At 52.5% G+C, this 20900-nt stretch overlaps 6 protein-coding genes and 1 non-coding gene across 7 annotated transcripts; 1 reads left to right on the top strand and 6 right to left on the bottom strand.

The window, feature by feature from the left end:
* Positions 1-305: 305 nt before the first annotated feature.
* Positions 306-377, bottom strand: Z520_12253. The gene has a single exon. It is a non-coding gene; the product is annotated as a tRNA-Arg (tRNA).
* A 590-nt stretch (positions 378-967) lies between these two features.
* Positions 968-3802, bottom strand: Z520_12252 (uncharacterized protein; the record flags this gene model as incomplete). Its single annotated transcript, XM_016782739.1, has 1 exon — positions 968-3802. The coding sequence occupies one exon, from the start codon at positions 3800-3802 to the stop codon at positions 968-970; it is 2835 nt and encodes a 944-aa protein (XP_016626160.1).
* A 1267-nt stretch (positions 3803-5069) lies between these two features.
* Positions 5070-5660, bottom strand: Z520_12251 (uncharacterized protein; the record flags this gene model as incomplete). The annotated part of the gene is made up of 1 exon (XM_016782738.1): positions 5070-5660. The coding sequence occupies one exon, from the start codon at positions 5658-5660 to the stop codon at positions 5070-5072; it is 591 nt and encodes a 196-aa protein (XP_016626159.1).
* A 395-nt stretch (positions 5661-6055) lies between these two features.
* Z520_12250 (uncharacterized protein) lies at positions 6056-6979 on the bottom strand (the record flags this gene model as incomplete). Its single annotated transcript, XM_016782737.1, has 3 exons — positions 6056-6673; positions 6724-6878; positions 6928-6979. 3 exons carry the CDS (start codon positions 6977-6979, stop codon positions 6056-6058), a joined length of 825 nt encoding a protein of 274 aa, XP_016626158.1.
* A 653-nt stretch (positions 6980-7632) lies between these two features.
* Positions 7633-8362, top strand: Z520_12249 (uncharacterized protein; the record flags this gene model as incomplete). Its single annotated transcript, XM_016782736.1, has 2 exons — positions 7633-7901; positions 7963-8362. 2 exons carry the CDS (start codon positions 7633-7635, stop codon positions 8360-8362), a joined length of 669 nt encoding a protein of 222 aa, XP_016626157.1.
* Positions 8363-12790: 4428 nt separating this feature from the next.
* On the bottom strand, positions 12791-14292 carry Z520_12248 (uncharacterized protein; the record flags this gene model as incomplete). Its single annotated transcript, XM_016782735.1, has 2 exons — positions 12791-13228; positions 14134-14292. 2 exons carry the CDS (start codon positions 14290-14292, stop codon positions 12791-12793), a joined length of 597 nt encoding a protein of 198 aa, XP_016626156.1.
* Positions 14293-17208: 2916 nt separating this feature from the next.
* Z520_12247 (uncharacterized protein) lies at positions 17209-20454 on the bottom strand (the record flags this gene model as incomplete). The annotated part of the gene is made up of 5 exons (XM_016782734.1): positions 17209-17297; positions 17345-17632; positions 17748-18192; positions 18241-18560; positions 19242-20454. The coding sequence occupies 5 exons, from the start codon at positions 20452-20454 to the stop codon at positions 17209-17211; spliced, it is 2355 nt and encodes a 784-aa protein (XP_016626155.1).
* Between the last annotated feature and the right edge of the window lie 446 nt (positions 20455-20900).

Genomic DNA, 20900 nt, shown 5'->3' with positions numbered 1-20900 from the left:
CGAGAAGCTACGACTAGTAGGCCGTTTGTCGCCTAAAGCACAAGCCTTGAGCGCCTAGTCAGCCCTAAAACAAGCCTCACCGCGCGGTTAGCTACAGCGACCCCGAACTAAGCCCTTCCCCCTCCCCCTCCCCGGTCTTGTGCTCTTGATAGAATCTCGAAGACTGATATCCACGGGGAATGCAGATGCGTGGTAAGAAACCCTTTCAATCATGTGACATAACTAAAATTCCAGGATAACCAATGACGACTCGGGCATTTTGGTAGTTGGGAAGAGGAAAAATCAAAAGGCGAAAAAAAAAAAAGAGGTCTAACTGGGGCTCGAACCCAGAATCTCTTGATTCGTAGTCAAGCGCGATACCATTTCGCCATTAGACCGACGGAACCAGTTGAACGAAGTCTTTTTGTTGAACACAGGTCATTGAGACACAATTTTGTGACTCGAATTTATGACATGCAAAAATAGTGTGTGGCCTAAATTGTCTTGGCGGCCCACTTACCTCCTCCTCCTCGGCGCTTACGTACTGCGGTCAGTATGGAGAACATCCTCGTGTTCAAAAGAATGAGCGGGTGGCACTGCGGCGGGAGCAAGTCGTGAGGCAGTCCTAGCAACTATCCAGCTATCTACCTAGACATGACCATCGTATTGTTGCAGCCTGTCTGTTGCTTTTCGCACTCAGAGCACAGTGCTATCTTGGGTTCCAGGTTCCAGCCAGAAGAACTCGACAAACCAAGCCATTTCGCCGCAAGGAGCAATTGCAACCCTGGATATCATCTCCTCGGCAGTAATATCACCTTGTCGATCCAGTATCCCATCTAGTTCCGATATTCATTTTGTCACCATCCTCCCAAGCCACGCCCGGTCACCAAATCCATATCCCGGCTGACCTTGATGTTCAATCTGTTTACGCTTTCCAAGCCACTCCTTGTTGTCGATCCGCATCACGGGCGGCTGACCTCGTATCTCTTCAGAAAACACCTTCTGCCTGCTCTATAGCTTTCTCCGCGTTTTCTTTACCTCCCAGTCGTGTCGCTAACCATTCCGTCGCCTTGTCAGCCACCATATCCCAGATGTCCTTCTCAGCGGAAGCCTTGACCTTCAGCCAAGCGACTGCCAGCACCGTGGCTCTGACAGTATCCTCTTCTTTGTCGGTGGTCGCCTTGAGACCAGTAAATTGCTGCTCCGTTACCCCAAGGAGATTGAGAAGATTCTTTGAACGGAGCCACGACCCGTCAAACTCCACCAAGCCAATGATTTGATGCATTTTTCCCGCGTTATCGAGCTTGGAGATGTCAACGGCTTCCTGGTGGGCGCCGGCATCCCCTGGAACGTCTTGTTTACCACGGTTCCCACCAAAGTCGAATTCCATTCCAATGCCTTTTGGGGACTGCCTCTTTCGTGATGACCCAAGGGCGCCTCCAAAAAGTCCTCCGCCACGGGCCCCTTCTGAGGGAACACCAGGTCTTCTACAAAATTTAGCAATGCCACCTCCTTTCGGGGGGCCACCAAATGTACTTGAGGGGGCACCAGCCGCGAGACTCCCTCTCGGAGGACCACCAAAGGTACTCGCAGCAGCACCGGAGGCGCCGTAACTTGCCGACAAGAGTGCTCCAGGCGGCGGCGGTATGGAAGGTGTGGATTGGAAAGACCTAACCTGCAAGTTTTGGGATCCGAAAGACATCCGTGGCACCGAAACATTGGCTGCAAAAAGCCCAACCTGCGAGTTAGGAGAACTGGATGAGACCCGGGGCATGGGCTCCGGCTCACCAATTTCCTTGCGGCTGATGCTGTCCACAGCAACGAAGGAGCACCACTTTCCTCCGACCTGGTATTCGACACCCAAACGAACGGCTTCTCGTTCAAGAAGGAGATCCCATTTCCCTTCATGAGCAGTTTTCAAAAGTTGGCCGTTAGAGCTTCGCGCTTCGGCAATCCAGCCACCTCCCTCTTCTAGCTCGAGGACTGCTTTCTTGGCCGCCAGTTGGTGAATTGTCTGGCCCATACCGATGTCCTGAACCGGAATTTCTAGCTCGAGAGGGCCATGAGCACTGGTGCCGCGAAGCACAACAGATTCCGGCGTCTTACGAGGCGCTTCGGGACCCAGTATGAGATAGACAGTGGTGCGGTTAAACGGAAACAGCGCCGGAATCTTGTGAGGTGCCTGGATGATCTTGGGGGTCGAGATGGTTGGCAAGTTGTCATAACGGCCCGCAGGAGGGTTAGTTGGTTCCTCGACTGCGTTGAGGTCGAACAGGGAAATGGGTTTCTTGGCCTCTGGCTTTTGCTGGTCAGGCATGACAGCATCCTCGGCTGGCTTGGTCACTCGGTCAACCATCTCGAAGTCTTCGTCTTCGGAAAGTGCGCTCTCGCCCACAAATTTGACCTCGAGTGTGTAGTCCGAAACGTGAGGTGTAAGAGCGCCCTTCAACATGCGAACAACTCGCTTGTCCATCTTTTCGTGTGAACCAACGAACTGCGCGAACCCGTTACCGGCCCGCGCAACCCCCTCCACCAGTGCAGACGAAGCGCTGGGACCGATACCCAAGGTGAAAAAGCGTGCGTTGGGCGTCTGCTTCACGAAAGAGAACAAGTCCTGCTGATTCCATATCTCGCCATCGGTGAGTAGCATGACCTCGAGTGGGAGGTCCTTGAAGCGGTTCTCGACGGTTGCTTTGACTGGCTGCAGCATTTCCGTACCGCCATAGTTCGCCCCGAATGTCTCCAGATGGTTCAGAGCGTCGGTGAGACTTGACTGATCGTATGTTGTGCTTTTCTTGAAGAGGAAGGAGTATGAGGATCCAAAAGAACAAATGTTGAACTTCACACCCACCGGAAGCGATTTCAGGAAGACTTTCATGGCGGTAATCAGGAGCTCCATCTTCCCTTCCATGCTCCCACTTCGATCAACGACAAACACAATTTCGGGCGAGATGTTGGGGAGGTTGAATTTTGGGACCAGCGTGGCCATGAGTGCGCGTTGGTTCGGGATGGTAGAGTGCGTCTCGAGTAAGGCGCGAGGAATCCCAGTGTCTTTGGCAAGAACAACGATGACGAAGTCTTTCTCGAGTTCCGTAGTCCCGAGTGTCAGAGTTGCCGAGGCGTGATTGCTGTCGAAAGAATCTTCCGGCATAGACGACGTCCGACCCGTGGTGACTGCGATTGGATGGCTTGGAGACTGTATGCCTTGGACGATCCCCCCGGTCGGAAGTGTCACGTCGACGCATATGGCGATGCGACCTTTGTCGGTCTTGGTGTGAAACATGGCAGTAGCAGAGTCACCCGACAGTGACCCATAGCGCGGCGCAATCATGGTCGGAATGGTAAAACGGGAGCCGTCGGTCTCAGCATCGTGTTTGAGCTCACCGAGATATACAAGTTCGACCTGAAACTTCTCCTTGGCAGGAATATTGCCGACTGACGTGGTGAAGACATCCGAGGCTTCAGGCAGTTGTTCGAGCAGACCTGCTGTTTCGCCCCGCGACACCGCTTCCTGATACTCTGCTCTCGCCTGGTGTCTCTCTTTGACCACACCGACGATCACCTTGGAGCCAATTGTGCATTTGAAGCCAACCACGCTGACTCCGTCGTAGAGCGGAAAAGTGTAATGCACGTCATCAAGGCTGTGGGCTTCATTGTTGACGAAGGTCTGCGTTAGTGTAGTGCGGGACGTTGTTGCAAGAATTTGCGTGTGAGCAGATAATTCGACTTGAGGAAGATATTTTCTTCTGGCTGTAACCGTGGTTGAAGGGAACCAGCACCCGCACAGGCGGGACTGGCCGTAGTAGTACGAGGGGACAGACATGACTGAGAAGTCAATGTTGGAAGTTTGGAAGGGTGGAAAGAGATGGAGAGGGAAAGGGGGGGAGAGAGAGAGTGAGCGAGAGAGGAATGATGGTCGGTTTTAAATCTCGTGTAGCGACACGTCACATGTGAAGCAGGCAGCCGTAGGGAGGGAGTGACAAGGCAAGGCAGAGACGAGATGTATGTGCCATACTCCCAATCAGGAAACGCGTGGTGTTCCGGCTTCAGCCAATCGTGGCGCAGCATTCGAGGCAATAGGTACCGAGTACCGAGCACAGACGAGTCTCGCTTCAGCCTCCACAAGTGTGCATTTGGAGATCAGTAGCGCTTGAGCTGAAGAATGAGAGTTCAGGCAGCAGTACCTCGTATGGACAACGAGTTACATACTGCGTAGAACTCCATGGACAACGTCAATGACTGCGGGGAGTTGGAGAGGAGGGTGACACCCAGGTGATATGTTATTCCGTTCCGGTCTAGAGGAGGCACAGTCAAACCAGCCACAGGTTGCCAACCCTGGAAGATAAGGTTGCCTGATGTGCCCGATTTGACTTTTCAAGTCCAGTCATTATGACCATGTCCATGACCATGACCATACCATGCTTGATGCAACGATTGAGCTGCGTTGAAGTCGCGCTCTGAGAGCTGGGAATGAGCCAAATCGAATGAACAAGCTTCCATTTCATCCCCGCGCCGGACAACTATGTGGTTACCAAGCGCCAGTTCGAGATAAGGTTGGTCGCAAGGAAATACACTGACGCTGCGCTTATTGCTGGGCCACGTCGAGGAGATGCGACTGTGGCATCCACATGCTCGAGCATCGACAAGGCATCCGCAACTTCCCAGCACCGTGACTGGGGATGAGAAGCATCTGTGATCAAGTCATCCGCGCCGCTGCCACAGGTCGAGGCGAAAATTGCTTCGCCGGATTGGGCGCGAGATCAAAGGCCAAATCTGAGTCTCCGTCAAGGCACGGTAAACATAGCAGGCTGGAGAATGCATGTAACACATTGAACTCAGGTCGCAAATGACATGCTCGCAATCGCTTAATTGAAGCGGGCCATTCAGCTCCGTTCCGCACAGCCACAACCTTTGGAGTCCAAGATCAAAGCCTCCGCCAAGTCAAGTGCAAGCCCAGGATCGATATGGAGAGCTGGAAGTGTGGGCAGAGCCGATCGGGGACAAGTCTATGTGGGAGCTTGCCATCAGCGCGAGTTCGAAGGACATTCGGTTGTCCTTGTCACTGCAGGTGCAGCTCTAGGTATATGGTGTCAAGTCTGATCACGCATCTCGTCAGCAGTTGGGTCCCTTACGAATTCGACCTCGTACATTCTGTTCTTCTTGAAACCAACGCCATGTAATCGGCCCACCTCTTTGAATCCCCGTCGTGTGTACCAGTCTCGCAGCGCCAGACCATTTCCTGGTGCAGTCTCGTCAACAGCCATGATAGCCATCACCTTCCTCACATCGAACTCGACGACATTGTCCTCGTGGCCCACCTCTCGCGTGAGGTGTTTGGTGGTGCGCAGCAACTCGATCAGCCGCTTGATCATTTGACTCCCAATGCCTTTGTTCGTGTGTTGCGGATGACAGAAGAGGCTGATTTCCACAGTGTGTCCGTATCCCAGCATAAAGCCACGAAAGGCTGACGCGTAGGCATAACCAACAACTTGGCGCCGGTCATCGACCGCTACCAAGTAGGGAAGATTGCGAGAGCAGCTTTCCTGAAACCGGGAGGCGACGTAGTTCGGTGGCGGCTTTTGTACCAGGAAGGAAACGACCGTATTCAGAACGTAGTGCTCGAAGATCTCTCGGATCTGGGGCAGGTCGTCCTGGGTTGCTGGGCGAACAGCAACCGCCATGGCTGCGCAGCATGGTGGAATTCATGGCGGATGCAGAGCGAATGGCGCATTTGTGCTCGGTTCATTGGCACTCACCGAGCTTCTGCCGCAACAGCCTGAGGTGGTTGGAGTCCTCAGTCACGTGGAGGGGTCAGTCACGTGAATACCACTCCGATCGGGTCGACACGGCAAGGCTTTGGTTGAGTATGGATACAGCCTCGTCGTGCATTCTTGGCATGCCTCGGAGTTTTCGGCGATTCAAATTCTTGGAAGGGCCTAGTCCCAGGCTCTTATTACCAGGAGTGCTGTGGGAGACTTCATAACTGGTATCTGGTACCTGGGTACTTGGGTAGATATAGATGCAGGCTGGGTGAGTGGTGACTGCCATGACCCAACAGTGCTCATGTGCTCTGCTCTCAAGAGTGTGTTCTCTGCAAGAGTTGTTCAATGTATGCTCTCTGCCGTTTGTTCTCCTCTCTTTGCTCTTTGAGTATTTCCTGAAGCTCCTTTACCTGTTGCTCTAACTTGTTCTGTTGCTCCTCTGACTTCTTCTGTTGCTGCTCTAGTTGCGCCAATAACAGCGTTTCCCTCTCCTCCGCCGCGCGTCGCTCCCGATCTGCATTTTCGCGTTCATCCTCGTATTGTTGCGACAATACCCCTATCAGGCATGTCGCCATTTTGTCTAGATTCCGGCGCTTGCGCGACTTCTCAGCGTTCTCGTCCTGGGATTCTGATCCATCTCGTGACTGTGATGGTACCCTCCCCCACGAATCGAATGATTGCGACCGCGACCTGGCTGGCGTAGGCCCGCTCGTACCGTGGGCAACCTTGGGTATCTCTGGATCTTCCAAATCTTCCCCGCTTGCCAAAGTCGACAGCCACCAGTCAAGTCTTTTTGGTGCTTCTGCGGTCTCGTGAGACGATTGTACTCGCTTTGGAGGTGGAGAACAGTCAGGCTGATCTTGATCAGCCTCGTGTTTTCGCGCGACATGATGATCCAGAGGTGGTGATGGTGGTGGTGGTGGGGGAAAGCCCTTGCTCAACTCGTTAGTGCGGGCCAGATATAGCGAACACTGAAGCAAACCTGATCGCATCTGGTCAGCGATGGTGATGGTAGCTGATCTGGAAGTTCATTTCGAGGACTTTGGCACGAGTCTCCTGGTGCTAGTGGAGAATCGGAGGGACGGCGAACTTTGACCCAGTCTGTGGACGTGTCCTCCTCTTCTCTTAGTCGGTTACCTAAGTTGCTGTCAGCCGAGAGGAAGTCCTGAGGATACAGAAGACCTACTCGCATCGGGCCGGAGTGACGATTCGAGTGGAGAAGCATTTGTGACCTGCATTTTGTCACAGGAGAGTGGAGAATTCGAGGACGAATGGGTGAGAGAGAAGGTGAATGATAAAGTAGTGAAAGGGAATGAATTGCTGGACACGGCAACGCACTGGATCACAAGGTGTTTGGTGTTTGACGTTAACATTAAGTGCGCATTGATGGTTGGAAAGGGCTTGACACGTGATATTGGTATGGCGCGCGCATCAGCCCAACTGTCTTGTCCTGCCACGCTTCTGGTTTCATTCTCTGTGCATCTCTCAAGTGAGAGTGTGCAGCACTTGGCCGAAAGCCATGAATCGAGGAGAACCTCAGGATGACATGGCAACGCCGCCGCCGGGTTGACGTCATTCTCGCCCACTAACACCTCCATCAACCGACGAGAAGCATCCGACCTCAGCCCAGATTGCCAGAGCGATTGAGCAATACAAGAGGGGTGGATACGTTCCCCAGGGGCGCTTACTGAGATTTCATATCGATGAGTCCCAACGTCAAGAATTGGAAAGAGAGCTGTCCGAAGGACCAAGCTCCCGCAGGCTAGCTCTTCCATTCCACGATGGAATTCTGACCACTGGTACAGGCGCGATTACTTTCCTTTTCAACGCCGCTTCGTTCGAATGCCATCGCCCATCCCAGAGCGTTTCCTTGTAAAAGTCCACGACGAGAATGGACGGCAGTCACGCGGCCTTGAGGGTCCCTCGTCCAGGTTTGCCCAGGAAACTGAATTCGAAGGCTCAGCAACCTTCAATCCCTCCGACCAGGAATACGGGCGACACGATCCGGATGGTTCATTTTCGCCATAAGCAAGAACCGTTTTCTGGGATGGTGACGGAGGCAGCATATCCGCAGCAGGGTAAGACTTTAAGAGATTTGGCAGACGACTACATCCTGGGCTCGGATTTGCGCGTTCGTGCCTTGGTTGGCTTTGACATCTCGTCCAGGGAAACGCTGCAAGAAGATGACAGGGAGTTGTGGACCACTGCCTCTGAAACTCAGGTATTCCGAGACGACAATGGGGAGCCACATCTTGATCCGCACTCTGGACTACGTGTCCAACCCAAGGGACTTTGCGAGCGCCGAGTTTCGCGAGACATTCGAGAACCTGGAAGGGACTGTTTTTATTCCGTGCGCCATTCTCTGCACCTTCCTGAACGATGCGGAGTCCAAGATCGATGTCAAGCCACGGCGGAGGTTTAGAAAGCGACGCCGAGTACCAACACCAGAAGAGGGACTCGACACCGATGACGAGGAAAATGTGGCTCAGGCAGAGACACGAGCAGCGGAGAAAGCGGACCGAGGCGATCCTTCTTTCAACATAGTTTGTCCCGTCATGGGCGCTACTCGCAAAACCCCACATAAGGATTTGTTAAATCAATCTCATCGTTTGCCATCGTAATAGAATTACGAGCCGAGCCGAGCCTCCCACTATGGAACCCCATGATCAAACTCGCTGCTTATCATGCCATCCTGCCTGATAAGGCGTCAGAAAACTTGGCGGAAATCACTTGTGCGCATTATTTGGGAACCGGGCGGTGTGCTCTCCGCGAAAAGCCCGCCGTTAAAAACTTACCGAGATGGACTACTTCAGCGGGTCAAAACGAAAGATGAACGATGTAAGACAACCCGTTTGGGGAAAAGGAAAGTCTACCTCAGTTTAGGTAATAACTGTGAACCAAAGCAAAAAGCGGTGGATTGTATGAGCGAGGGCGATCAGAGCATGGATTTTTTCCCTTGCACGAAGAGGATTCTACTATCGAGGCACACATTCCTCAGAAAGGTATGTACCAAGCTAAGAATGCTCTTTCGAAAGGGATGAAACAGCTCGCCCCCCACCCCCCTGCTCTAGTTCTCGGAACGGACAGAATCTATATAGCCCACGCCTCAAAAAGCGATACGAAGCGGTGTTGGCTGATCCAGCTTCAAATGCCGAACTCGACGTCTCTCAGTAGTAACTGGATCCATCCAACGCCAGTCTAGAGCCGTGTAGCCTGTCCCTTGCACCACATCGCGAACATATCCTCATGAGGACGCGAAATATCTCACTCAAAACACAGAGGAAAGATCTGACGGGTTGCTTTAAGACGTGAGGGTTCTTGTCACTTCCTGCTCTGTTCCCACACTGTTCTCGTGCCTCTTCTTGGCCCCATGTATCACCCCATCGCCGCTCGCATCAAGTAGGTCCGTCTCTCTCTGCACGTCTGGGTTAGGGCTCTTGATGCGCGATTAGTATGAACCATCATGAAGTCAAACTCGATGGACTTACAATGCGAGTGATTGGTTTGCCCTGTAGACAGACAGACACTAGCGCCTCGACTTGCGCCACTTCAGGTGTTGAAGAACGGCCTGATTAGTTCCGACTCCAGAGCCTTCATGAACCGGTGTCCCCGGATAAATGGCCTCCAATTGAATGGCCCATGTTTCGAAGACGGGAGGATAAAATCCTGCACAACCTTAGTCCAAAAGATAAATCGAGCGATTAGGGCCCCACTACAATGTTCCGTGGAGCGATATCCATGTGACAGAAAGGGTAATTCCACATGCATCACATCGATAGTGTGCCCACCCCTCGAAATGTACCAGCCTTGTGTTCAAGTACTTCTGGAGATCGTGCCGGGAGTGGAAATGTCTGTCCCGACGTATACTCGGACCATAGCAAGCCTCGGGCAGGGACTCCCATCTCGAGGGCCGGGACGACTGCTGCTGCTGCTGCTGCTGCTGCGAAAGCTGTGAATGTGCTGGATGGCTTGGACGATCCGGCCTTACAAGCTGTAGAGAATCACCCAGGAGTAACTGATCGAGAGGGGTTCCTTCAACAAAGTTCCATGACTAGATAGCCAGTCGTCCACAGCTCGAGGGAGGGCCTCGTGAAGAAACTGGACAAAAGACCGGCACTTTGACGACTCCTTGGATCGAACCTTTGGGATGCGAATGCTAGGGCATCGGCTTTCCGCCGCAGCGACACCGATTCCGAATCTGACAGCAAGCGTATCTGTCAACCTGACAACCAGATTGGTGACATTGGAAGGACTGAGGATGTTGACTCTGTTCTTCGCGTGATTCTGCGCGTCGTCGTATGATGGTCTCTTGTGATTCCGGACTAGAGTAATCGATGCCCATGATTGAGTATTAGTGGGGAGTTTTCCCACTGGCATTCGTGGACAAGGAAATCGGGGACGCTGCGTCGACACGATTGTGAATACTGGCTCGAGAAACTTTTCTGTGACAAAAGTTCGCCCGAGTGCGAGATGTTGGGTACGCAATTCTCGCACATTCGAGAGCAAGGGTTCTGGAGCTTTCGTCTGCCGTGTCAGTGCATTGTATGTCTACGGGCCTTGGTTATCCGCCCTTGACACTATCACATTGCGTACCTGGTAGGTAGCGCTGATGCTGTACTCCAGAAAGTCTCTTGGCAAACAATCTCAACTATGTACCCCGTCCGCCCATGTTCGGGTGCAAAAGCGTGTCGACATGTTGGACTTGCTGTTGTGTGTTTTTGGAAATGAGAATGCCTTCTGGTCTCGGAATTGCAGGACTACCTACTCAATAAGCTGAATCACAAAAATCACAACCTGCTTTCGTATCGTTTAGTCATCAGTCCCATCCATCCATCCATCCATCCATCCATCCATCCATCCATGCTGGTTTCATCGCGGCCATATCTAATTCCAAGGTGTTTGCTCACCCGCTTTCAATCAAGTTCTCGCACTCCCGATAGTCTTGACTCCATCCATTTCGCACCCACATCCGATAAGTCATTGGAGACCTTTCTCCCACCAGGGAAGCCCGTCAAAGGTTCTGCCACCGATTGGCACTTGCCGTTCCAGCCCTTGTTGACACTCGCGCCACATGCGGCCGGCGAACATGATTGTCCATCTATTCCGCCCGCATTTTGGAAATGAGTAAAAGAAAGCAACTGATCATACGCGAATCCGCCCATCCCCACCAATCCGCGTCCACCCGTCTTTGAATGAACCTTAGGAGACCATGAGAGTACTGATCCCGGTTGGATAAACATGAGGTCGGGTCGAATCCCAAAAGGATCGACGTGTTGGTGGCGGCGGTGAATATTCGGAAAAGTTGATTCCACGCATAGAGCAAGGACCTGACAGCTGGCTCAAGTCGTTCTGCCAGTCAGGTCCTCCCAGCCAGACGATTTGTAGTTCGCGGAGTGACGGCGCGTTCCATATATACTCCTCTAGCTCCGAATGGAGCTTGGAAACGACCACCATGGTAGTCATGTTCATGAGAAGAGTGAGGGACTCTAGTGATCTCGGAAGTTGACACATCTTTCTGCGATCAAACCCAGGGATCCTTGACACCATACAAACCGGAAGTCGTAAGCTAGTCAGAGATTGATACTCGGCCAGACTGTCGAGTGAGGACGGCGGTTCCCAAACGACGCAGTCCAATTTGATGGCCCGCAAAGTTGATCGACTGTGAGGATGTATAGCGTCGAAGATGTTTTGACATAGGTGAGAACCCCTCTGCCACTTCCTGCTCTCAGTTCCTGGCCATAGAGCTATATGTAATTCGTAGAGCCTAGAGCAGGCCTGAAGAAGTGGGCGTAGAGCTGAAGTTCTCAAACGTAGATACCCAGTGTGTGAGATAGTCAAGCTTGCCAGTCGACATGTTCGGAGCTGCTTGTGTTCGTGTCGAACAAGGAGATTGTCAATATGGAATTTTCTCAAACCTCGGAGAAGATGATCCATGTTGACCCGGACTTCCTTGGTCATCTCTAGTCTGCTGGTCGAAAGCTTCAGCCGAGAGTACTCCCAGTCGTCGGATGCGGCAGCTCGCGCCAGGTGAGCGAAGAATCCCTGGTCGCAGAGTGCCCGGTCAAAAGGGCTCCAGGTGAGCTCTGTAACATTGTCCAATCGCGAAAGAAGTAACGCAATCCATGCATCATCGCGATCGATGACAAGATTCAGCCGTGTCCTGCTGGTATCCGGGCCGAGTGGGGCAAGATACTCATCTGGGATTGCCCACAATATCGGGTCACGCCCGTGCAGACCGATATGAGAGTTGCATTTTAGGGTTATGCGGACTGAACGGATAAAAGATGCAAGCTTCGGGTTGGCATGGATGGACCTCACCAGGAGGGGGATCTTGTCGTAACACAGAAGGACCACCCTGTAGTACAATGGCAAACAAATTTGATGGAAGGTTTTTGAACAGCTTAAGAGCCGCCTGAGATGGATGGGGGTCTGGGTCGGGCCATAAGGTGTGGGCAGTAGCTGTAAAAAGATCTCGCGCAGGACGTTGTCGTCCAACATCTCGACTCCGCCACGATGGAGAGTTGAACAAAAGCAAGAAGTGGCGAGACAGTCAAAGCCTTGGTGGTTGAGCGCTTTCCAAGGCGGAAGAAAGATGGTTGAGAGTGGAGAGAGCAGAGTAGGAGAGTGGAGAGTGGAATTGGATTTCAGGGGGAGAAGCTTTTTTAAAGGAGATTCCGTCAGAAAGATCGCGGGGTCATGAAGGCGGGGCAAGGCGCGGCGAGGCCGGGTCTCTCCCGACTGGACGGGAACCGATGCCGCCAGCGAAGGGCATTACCTACGGACCTCGCGGAGTACCGAGTTGCATTAGGTATTGTACCTACGGGAGGTACCTAGCGAGCTAGATAGGCTTCTGAACTTGGAGGCTAGCAATCCCCACTGAAGCCTGGTGGGACCAGCACTTTTGAGGGGTTGGATATGAGTCTCGGTTCGCATCACTTCTTCGGCAGAAGCAGCTCCATTAGCTGTTTGTTCAGGTCCATCTGCTGGTTGCACAATTCCTGAAGCATGTTCTGCTGTTTGCACAATTCCCGAAGCATGTTCTGTTGTTGCTAAGAGTCTTTTCGTTGCTGTTCTAGCTGAGCCACGAGCATCATCTCCCTGTCCTTCGCATCCTTCCGTTCTTGCTCCAGGTGCTGTTGCTGGTTCCAAATCATGATTCGCAGCCGGGTTACTTCCAAGAGGCCGCCTTGCCGTGGTTTGCGAAACCCTTCATCCTGGGATTCGAGCGCACTGCTGTCATCCTGCGAGCTTTGTACATCGAGACTATCGATATGTGCCGGTTCAGGCGTCGGTGTAAGCGGATCAGGCAGCTCATCGATCACGGCGGCGAGTCGCTTAAGCAGAGCCGGGGCGAAAATTTGGCAAACGTTAAGAGTAAACGGGTAACTGGTCCACTTGTAACTGGGCCACTTGTGTTTACCCCCTTCTTCTCCAAAGGCGAACTCTTTGATCTTATGGCGATAGTACAACGTTTCCTCACCATTCACCTCCGGATAGTGAGCATAGACACGCACACTCCGGTCGTTATGCGAAATGGAAAACCCTAAAGCTCTCCTACGCACCTACGAAGCACGGTTGGCCTTGCGAAAGACGCTCACGATTCCCCGGAGTGCAACGGTCATACTATGAGTATTCGATCGATCTGCCAAGTCAAGTGCTGGCTTCGCCTCGCTAGTCAGGAAGGGAAAGCAGATGTTTTCGCACGCGGTGTAGTACGAAAGCCTCATAGGTTCGATGTGGAGCTTTCGGCGCTGACTCTCGGTGGAGCTGGTCGATTTGAATCCGTATGTATGGTCCGGCCGCGGTTGGGGTCCGTAGATATCATTGAATGAGAGGCTGGACAGCCGATCCGACGAGCTTTGTGCGGGTTGGGCAGCAAGCGGGAATATTCACTGTTGAACTCCTCTTTGCATTGGCTCTTCGCCATTTTCTCCTCAAACAGGCTCCGCGAAAGCTGAGTGCCCCCGCTGTCCCTTTCGATTGCATTTTACTTGTCGCCATTTCCATGTTTTCTCTCCACAACATGTTCCCCCGCAGAGCACGGTGACTGGAAGTTGAAGCGAAAAGTTCGGACAATCTCGAGATTGCATCGTCGTCGGGAATCAAAATGATCCCAGGCCCCCATTGTTTTGACCAGTATCGTTGCGAGCGCAATAGTGGTCCAGCAAGACGAAAACATCAATGCGATAATCCACGGAGAATCATCCAAAGTCTCCAAGGGCCTCGTCGACCGTTCATCAACCCAGTCAAGCAGAGAGAATGGATCTCCTTCGCCCAATCGTCAAAGAACTCGACAACTCCCGGAATTACACTCTGGTGCACCGTCGAAGCCACTCCGGATAGTCTCCTCTGCGTCACCACATGGTGGAGGCGGATCGACGTGGGAGAATACCGTGGCAGACGTCGCTGGAGTGTTGGATCGTTTCTCTCGACGAGGGTCGATATTGTAGCAGTTGAGATCTTCCCGAGGCATCCGAGGTCGTTTTTCGTCGAGGGAGGAACCAATGACGTCCAAGTTAAACCCCAGGCTATAGAATTCCAGGTGAGGCATGGACATACGCCCTTCCGAATCGGTACGCCATGCTTGTCGTAGCAGCATCAAGTCAGAGAGCCTGCTTGAGGTGTGAATTGGTGACCACCCCCTCCGGAGGTATCCGCATGAGTCATGCCGAGGATGAAATGGCAAGACACAGCTGGTACGATCAAAGCGCGAACACTCGTTGGGTAAACTTTGTCAACTGGCTCCGCAAAATGCTCGACTGTTCAGGTATGTGCTTTTGCCCCGGCATAAAAGCGGCGGCAGAGCCCAATGCCCATCGAGCTTGTCTTCGGTCTGAGACAGATTAAGCGTTCGTTCTCGTTGTCGAGCTGCGATGCTAGGTGAGCATAGCTTTGGGGGCAACGACCGTCCATGAGGCAGGAAGCGCTTTTTCTCCAAAGCTTTTCGAATCTCCAGCAGTATTCTTTCAGAAGCTGTTTCTGCTTGTCACGATACCGTCTGAATTCGGACTGGGACTCTGGGGTCACGTTGTGGCGTTGGAGGCAGCCAATGTTCATCAAGGAAAGTAATTCGTCAAAGTCTGTCGTCGTTACTTCCCTGGGCCTAGTCGAAATGTTTATGTGAAACGTCCTGACCAGGCGCTGGCTGGATGAGCCCTGTGCTTCATGACGTGGCCGTTTGTATGTCGAAAGTTCGGTACGACCGGGCGAACTCCTTTTGAAAGCACGATCCCTTGTTGGGACATTCTCGATCGTCCTTGTTTTCCGAATGGCCATGCGAGTCGACTGGGGCAAGGGGTTTAATGGCGAACAAGCTGTAGAAATCTGCTCGAGTCGGAGATACTGTGAAAGGAAAGGTGAAAACAGGCTTGCCGGTCGCAATTATTGTGATGGTCACGTCTTCACTTCTTTTCCTCCTGGAGGCGCAGGTGGTGCAACAGGGTTCCAAGGAACATCGGAACACGACGAGTCCCGGAATCTGTGTTGAATCGATCGTCGCTGATGCTCGCCAGGGCCAGCCATCCCAGACTCCTCAAAAAAAGAAAGAAGAGGAAGCAGAAGGTGGCCCGCGAGCCTTGCCTGGGTTGTTGTCGGGGGAGAGACAGCTTCTTGCCGAAGAATGGGCTGGTTTGAGAGCACCCGATTACCATGGACAACCACCTACAGTATCAATTTCCAGAGGTTCTCTGGCTGTCCACACCATTTCGTGAACAGGTTTCTTCGCTTCACCGGAGCTCATGTTTGTGTGTGTTTGACGTAGATCTGGCAGCGACTTGCTGCGTGTAAGCCTTTGATTCTTTGGTGCCGGATTGGAATGTTGACTCTGACGCCACAATGATATCAAACTTCCGGTCGATGACTTGCCACAGATCCTCCAGGATCTGTTTTGAGCTTTGTATACTGACAAGGTCTGAGTTTGATGAGTGTTGTAATGCGTCGACTGGAATCCCAGCCAACAGCAAGGTCAGCTTCGGAAAGTCCAGAGGCCAAATCCTTCCGCTCTGGCGTGGGGTCCTTAATTTCTAGGACCGGGGAGAGGTGGATTGCATTCGCTCAAACTGCCGAGACATGGCGAGTCATCTGTGGAGGTTGATGCAGAGGAAGTTGGAGGGTGTGAATGGTGCGCTTTAGATATCTTTCAAACCCGATTTGGTCAACGGGACCTTCTCCGTACTATTGGCTTGCCCATGAATTCGAGGACAGAAAGACCTAGTTTGGATTTCCCAGTCCTGACTTCATGGTCGTCCTCGACCTCAGTCGATCTCGAAAGAGACAAAACAACTGACATCGTCATGTCGAATGATGGGAAGGGACGTGTGAGCGAATGGGGAACGTTTGACAGGTCTTGTGCGACGTTGTAAGTTGAAATAGCTGATGTACCCGTCCACGCCGCCATTTTCAAGAGCCATGCCCACGACAGCATTGCGAGCCTTCCCCCAAGCAAACAAGTCACCAGTGCGCAATCGAACGATACCTAGATCAGCGACCGGAGGAGGCACCGTAATGCAAGGTAACCGAAAATCGTCGCGTATCCAAACCAGGGGCCGCAAGACAACGAAGTCAACCGCGAAATTTCCCGGCTGACGAGGACAATGCTTGCCTTTCAAGCATCGGCTCTTCTGACGGCTCTTCTCGACAGCGACCCTCTCAAGACTCGCCATACCATTATCCACCGCAGCTCCTTCTCAAGAGACGCATAGTATGCTCATGCGGCAGGGACACCATTATCCTTGACTCCCTGTGCACTGCCCCGGCACCAGCTGGCGTAAAGCACCTCGGCACCTCGACGGCCCTGGATTCCACATCTTCTTGCCGGGGTCCAACAGGTGTGTACTTCTCATCCAAGCGAGATCTCGGGTAGTAGCAGCTGAAAGCCCGTCGTAGTAGCGGAATGTATGCGGTCTGGACAAGGGTTCTCCCAGCAGCCGTCATGTAATTGTTTGGTGCTAGGGATGGAAGAGCTCGAACCGAGGAGCGAATCGAGGCCAAGATTCACTTTGTGGTTCGGAAGCGCAAACAGCACGAGAGTTTAGGTTGGAAATCGGCACATCGCATGACGAGTCAGGCCCAATGCTGTGTGGACCCAAATTTTCTGACGACGCGGGTAGCGACCATTCGCCAATCAATATGACTTCTACGGTAGTGGTGAACCAGATACTCCCGTCGTGTTAGGTCTCGCTCATGGGCTCGCCCACCGAGTCCTCAGTATCATCAGCCTTGATCGAGTTCCCCACCGGGGAGAGGCGACCGGGTTGGAGAAAGCAGACAAGACGTCGGAGTCGTCTTCGTCTGGCTCCATTAGTTCCATGCATTGATTGGCACTCGTGGGAAAGACAGACAAGCGTGGGTGTTGTTCTCTCCTTGGGAAAGGGTTCAAGGTCGTCCTGTGAGTGGATATGCTGGGTGGGATGGACTGTGATCGCTGAAGAGATAGGTTGGCCAGCGTACTGATCAGTGAGTTGAACGATTAAGATTGCTCGAGAGACGGACTTGGGTCGTTTCGCATCTCGCTGGGCGGATGCTCTCCTGTTCGTTGTTGTGGCAGTTCCATCACTTCTGGGCCAGATCAGTCTCTTCGACACTGGAAAGCCTGAACAACTCACGAATATAACCTGGTCGTTTTGAGAGATCGACTACCGCCTCCCGAACAGATGAATGCATCTCTGTGTTCTTGGGCTTTGTTGCGACCTCTTTCTGTAGCTCTTGGGCTGAGTGCCTTGAAAGCCGTGGTGGCCAAGCAATCTTACCAAGGCCGCTCTGGCTGGCCAGGAAGTATGCTACCCTGGATTCGGATCCAGATTTCAGTAGCATGTTTTCGACACCTCCTAACGAGCTCGTGGCTCTTTCCAGCCCATTGTCGAACTCGTCAGGTACTCTGACCCTTCCCCATTCTGACCCAGATGCTCTGCAAATACCGGAACAATGCTCTCCAAATCTCGAGGATTCTTGTCGCCCATACGAAAGCGGTGCGATAAGGTCAACAGACTGGAACTCCTTCCAACCAACCGCCCAGCTTCAACATAACGTAGCGTCCAAGTTCGGTAGTTCCGTCTTCCCTCACACCGACTTCTTCCATTTCTCGAACGATATAATCGATGCGGGCTCCGGCACCACTCAAATGGAGAATACGCGCAATAGCATGATGAACAGCAAGAAGCCGAGGAGAGGGTGGGTCGATATTGCGATCCGGTGCGAGATAGAGTGCGCGGTTAATAGGTAGTAAAGAATCACGGAAGGGCTGATTAGAGTCAATATAGTCGATCTTATACGAATGTGGGAGCTGGTCAACCGTTGGTTCGAAGGACACTTCAAAGTTTCCAAATTGCTGGTGGAAACTTTGCGTTAGGGTGATAGCATTAGTCGATCTATCAATATCAGGTCCGTCGATTAAGTAGCCGATCCCAGGGTCGAACGTATTCAGTATTTGAAGAGTGATTCTTTTGGATTCGCTCTAATAGCTTCGTTAATAATACTTAAGCGAAGGATTCGTATAACGTACTAAGTGTAGGTTTTGTGGATCGCTTGAGAGCGATGTAAGAGAGTGAGGAAGTATATGTGATACTTCTAAATATTCAGGACTGATATTACTTAGTAGATCCCCATCATCGTCTCGACAGTTAGGACCGTCTTTTGCCCAGCGCGCAAGCGCTTCATTGCGATCAAACTTGCGCGATATTACGCATTTATGGCGGTCGCGAATGAGGCATTGTTGCCGTAGACGTGCAAGCCGTTGTGTGGAGCCAGTAACATGGTTAGAGATTTCCGTCACAGACAGGGATACAGGGGTGGGTTGAGGAGTCTTCCGGCTAGAGGCTTTCACTGAATGACTGTTAGTATTTCGATACTAGACACGCAGGAGATCTCATACGTGGTAGAAAGAACTTATCCACGAGGTAGTCTGAGAAGACAAGTAAACTCCGTTGGAGCTCGTTCGACCGTTCAGCGCTCCAGGAATCTAGATCATCAAAGCGAGAGAGGGTTTCAGCCAAGTTTGGCTCAGACACGTCTTCGGGGCGGAGGTGCGTTTCAAGGAACAAAAAGAAGTCGGCCAGAAACTGGTCTTTGGAAATGACCGATTCATGAACGGTGCGGAGGAGGGTGATATGGTTGTATACATGTACTCTGTCTGCTTGGAGGGGTCCGTATCGCGAGATAAGTTGATTGAAGATTTCAGTTGCTCGGCTACATTGATGAGGCTTTAGACCAGCGGACGAAGAGAAGGACCATTGGTGCCTTTGGAGGGGTGTCGCCATCATGATTCTGAGAAGAGAGACAACGGACACCGCAACGCGATGAAGAGAGCGCGTTTAAAAAATCATGTGATTACTGCCGAGGTTTAACGCGCCTGGGCTCACAGAGGTGATTGGTGGATCCGGAACAACCCGGTCAATAATTACTCCGCAGGATAGGCCACATAGCGGAATATGACAATCGCGGCGATACCCTCGCGTGCAGGAGAAATAAACAATCAGAGTCAAGGCTGAGGCCTGACCCCCTCACTCGAAACTTGCTGGTTTCTAGCCAGGTAATCCTTCAATCTTTTCTGCTTTTCGGAATGCCCCTCATCTTCTCTTCCCTGTTTCAAGGCCCTCAAAGCTGGGGGAATCGGGGTTCCATCCTTGTTCAAGCCCACGCTCTCGAAAAGGACCTGCAACTCCTCCACCAACCCTGTCGCGACCTCCTGTGACTCCTTGGTGCCCTGACGCAATTCTGTCTGTGCGCGCTCATACATACTCTTCAATCGCTCGAACTTCGACTTGTCTCTCATTATTGCGATCAGCTGATCTCGGTTTTGCTGCATCATGGCCAACTCAGTCGCGGCTCGGCCGTCAGCAAAAGGGTCATCCTGTTGCAAAGCGTCTGCATCCGGATCCAATTTGGCATGGTGCACCACGTCTTTCTCCACCCTCCCGCTAGTTTTGGCAGGATAATCATGCTCGTCCCACCTCACAGCCACCGGGGAAGACCACGGTGTGAGAACTGCAGTCACCAATCCAAACACCATGTTCTGACTGAGAGGTCCAAAGTAATTTGAGTCCATGGACTTTTCCCGGCTGTTCGCGTCCCCTTCCACCCATACGTGATTGTACGGCACTATCACAGGGTCGTCACCACCAGGATACCCGGGAAGGGGTTTGATTCTGTCCCCGGGAATGCCGATAACCCGCTTTACTGCTAATTTTGAAGGATCGTGAGGCGCGTAGAAGACCACAATCTGACCCCTCTCAAGTTTGAATCGCTGGAATCGGCTCCCCATCAGATTTGATAACACTTCGACGGCCTTGACCTTCTTCACGAGGATAATGTCTGGCGCAGCTGGTGGGAGATCGGGAGAAGAGCTGACGTTGAAAAAGGGGAACATGGAAGCGCCCTGCACCCGCAAGATTGTAAATGGAAACGACATGAAGAAGACTATGAGTGGGGGGCCGATGATGAAAACCCGCCACATCCAGCTTCGAACAGAGGACGGGATGGACTTGTAGTGCATGTGTGGCTTCCATGCTTCATTCGATCCCAACTCCGGGCCCGTTGTGTTCCCGCTCTTCTGAACATTTGGGGCGAGCACCGTCTTGAGCGCGCTTCTTTTAGGAAGAGTGATCGTGTGTCCGAGTCGGAATGCAGGAAGAGATCGGCAGATGTTTGAGGGAGGACCACAGATGACGACCGCGTGACGGATGCCGCTCCAGAAAAGTCCTCGGGACGCAGGAGGCATTTGCAGCAGAGAGATAGAGGAAACCACACCTCAGGCGCGAAGCCACCTCCACCAGATCTATGGAGAGCTTGCACTCTTCAAGCCATCCTTGATCTTAATGCGCAGTCAGGCCAGTGACCAGGGGAACATGTGCAGAATTGAGGATCGAATCACGCAACTGGCGCAGCCTGACCTGCAATGCGGAGAATCCCAAGGCAGGTTTGCCGACCTGGACTTCTCCAATGCGCGCGACGCGGGCGCAGCGCGCAAAGCGTGGGAGTTGCGCACCGGTACCTCAGTAGGCAAGCGGCAAGGACAGAAGAAACAGGGAGCAGCGCAGACAATAGCAATGGCGAACTCAGATATGTTCCTTCCTCGTCAGGGTCAATGGCTTCCGGCTCCTCGCAGCTCTTCTTGCGCTGAAACCTCAACCTTCTCTCACCCAACCTGCATGCTTCCAACAACTT

The sequence above is a fragment of the Fonsecaea multimorphosa genome (genome assembly GCF_000836435.1).
Source record: "Fonsecaea multimorphosa CBS 102226 unplaced genomic scaffold supercont1.51, whole genome shotgun sequence".
Classification (NCBI taxonomy): Eukaryota; Fungi; Ascomycota; class Eurotiomycetes; order Chaetothyriales; family Herpotrichiellaceae; genus Fonsecaea; species Fonsecaea multimorphosa.
Note: the sequence above shows the minus strand (reverse complement) of the source record. Positions and strands in the feature narration are given on the sequence as shown.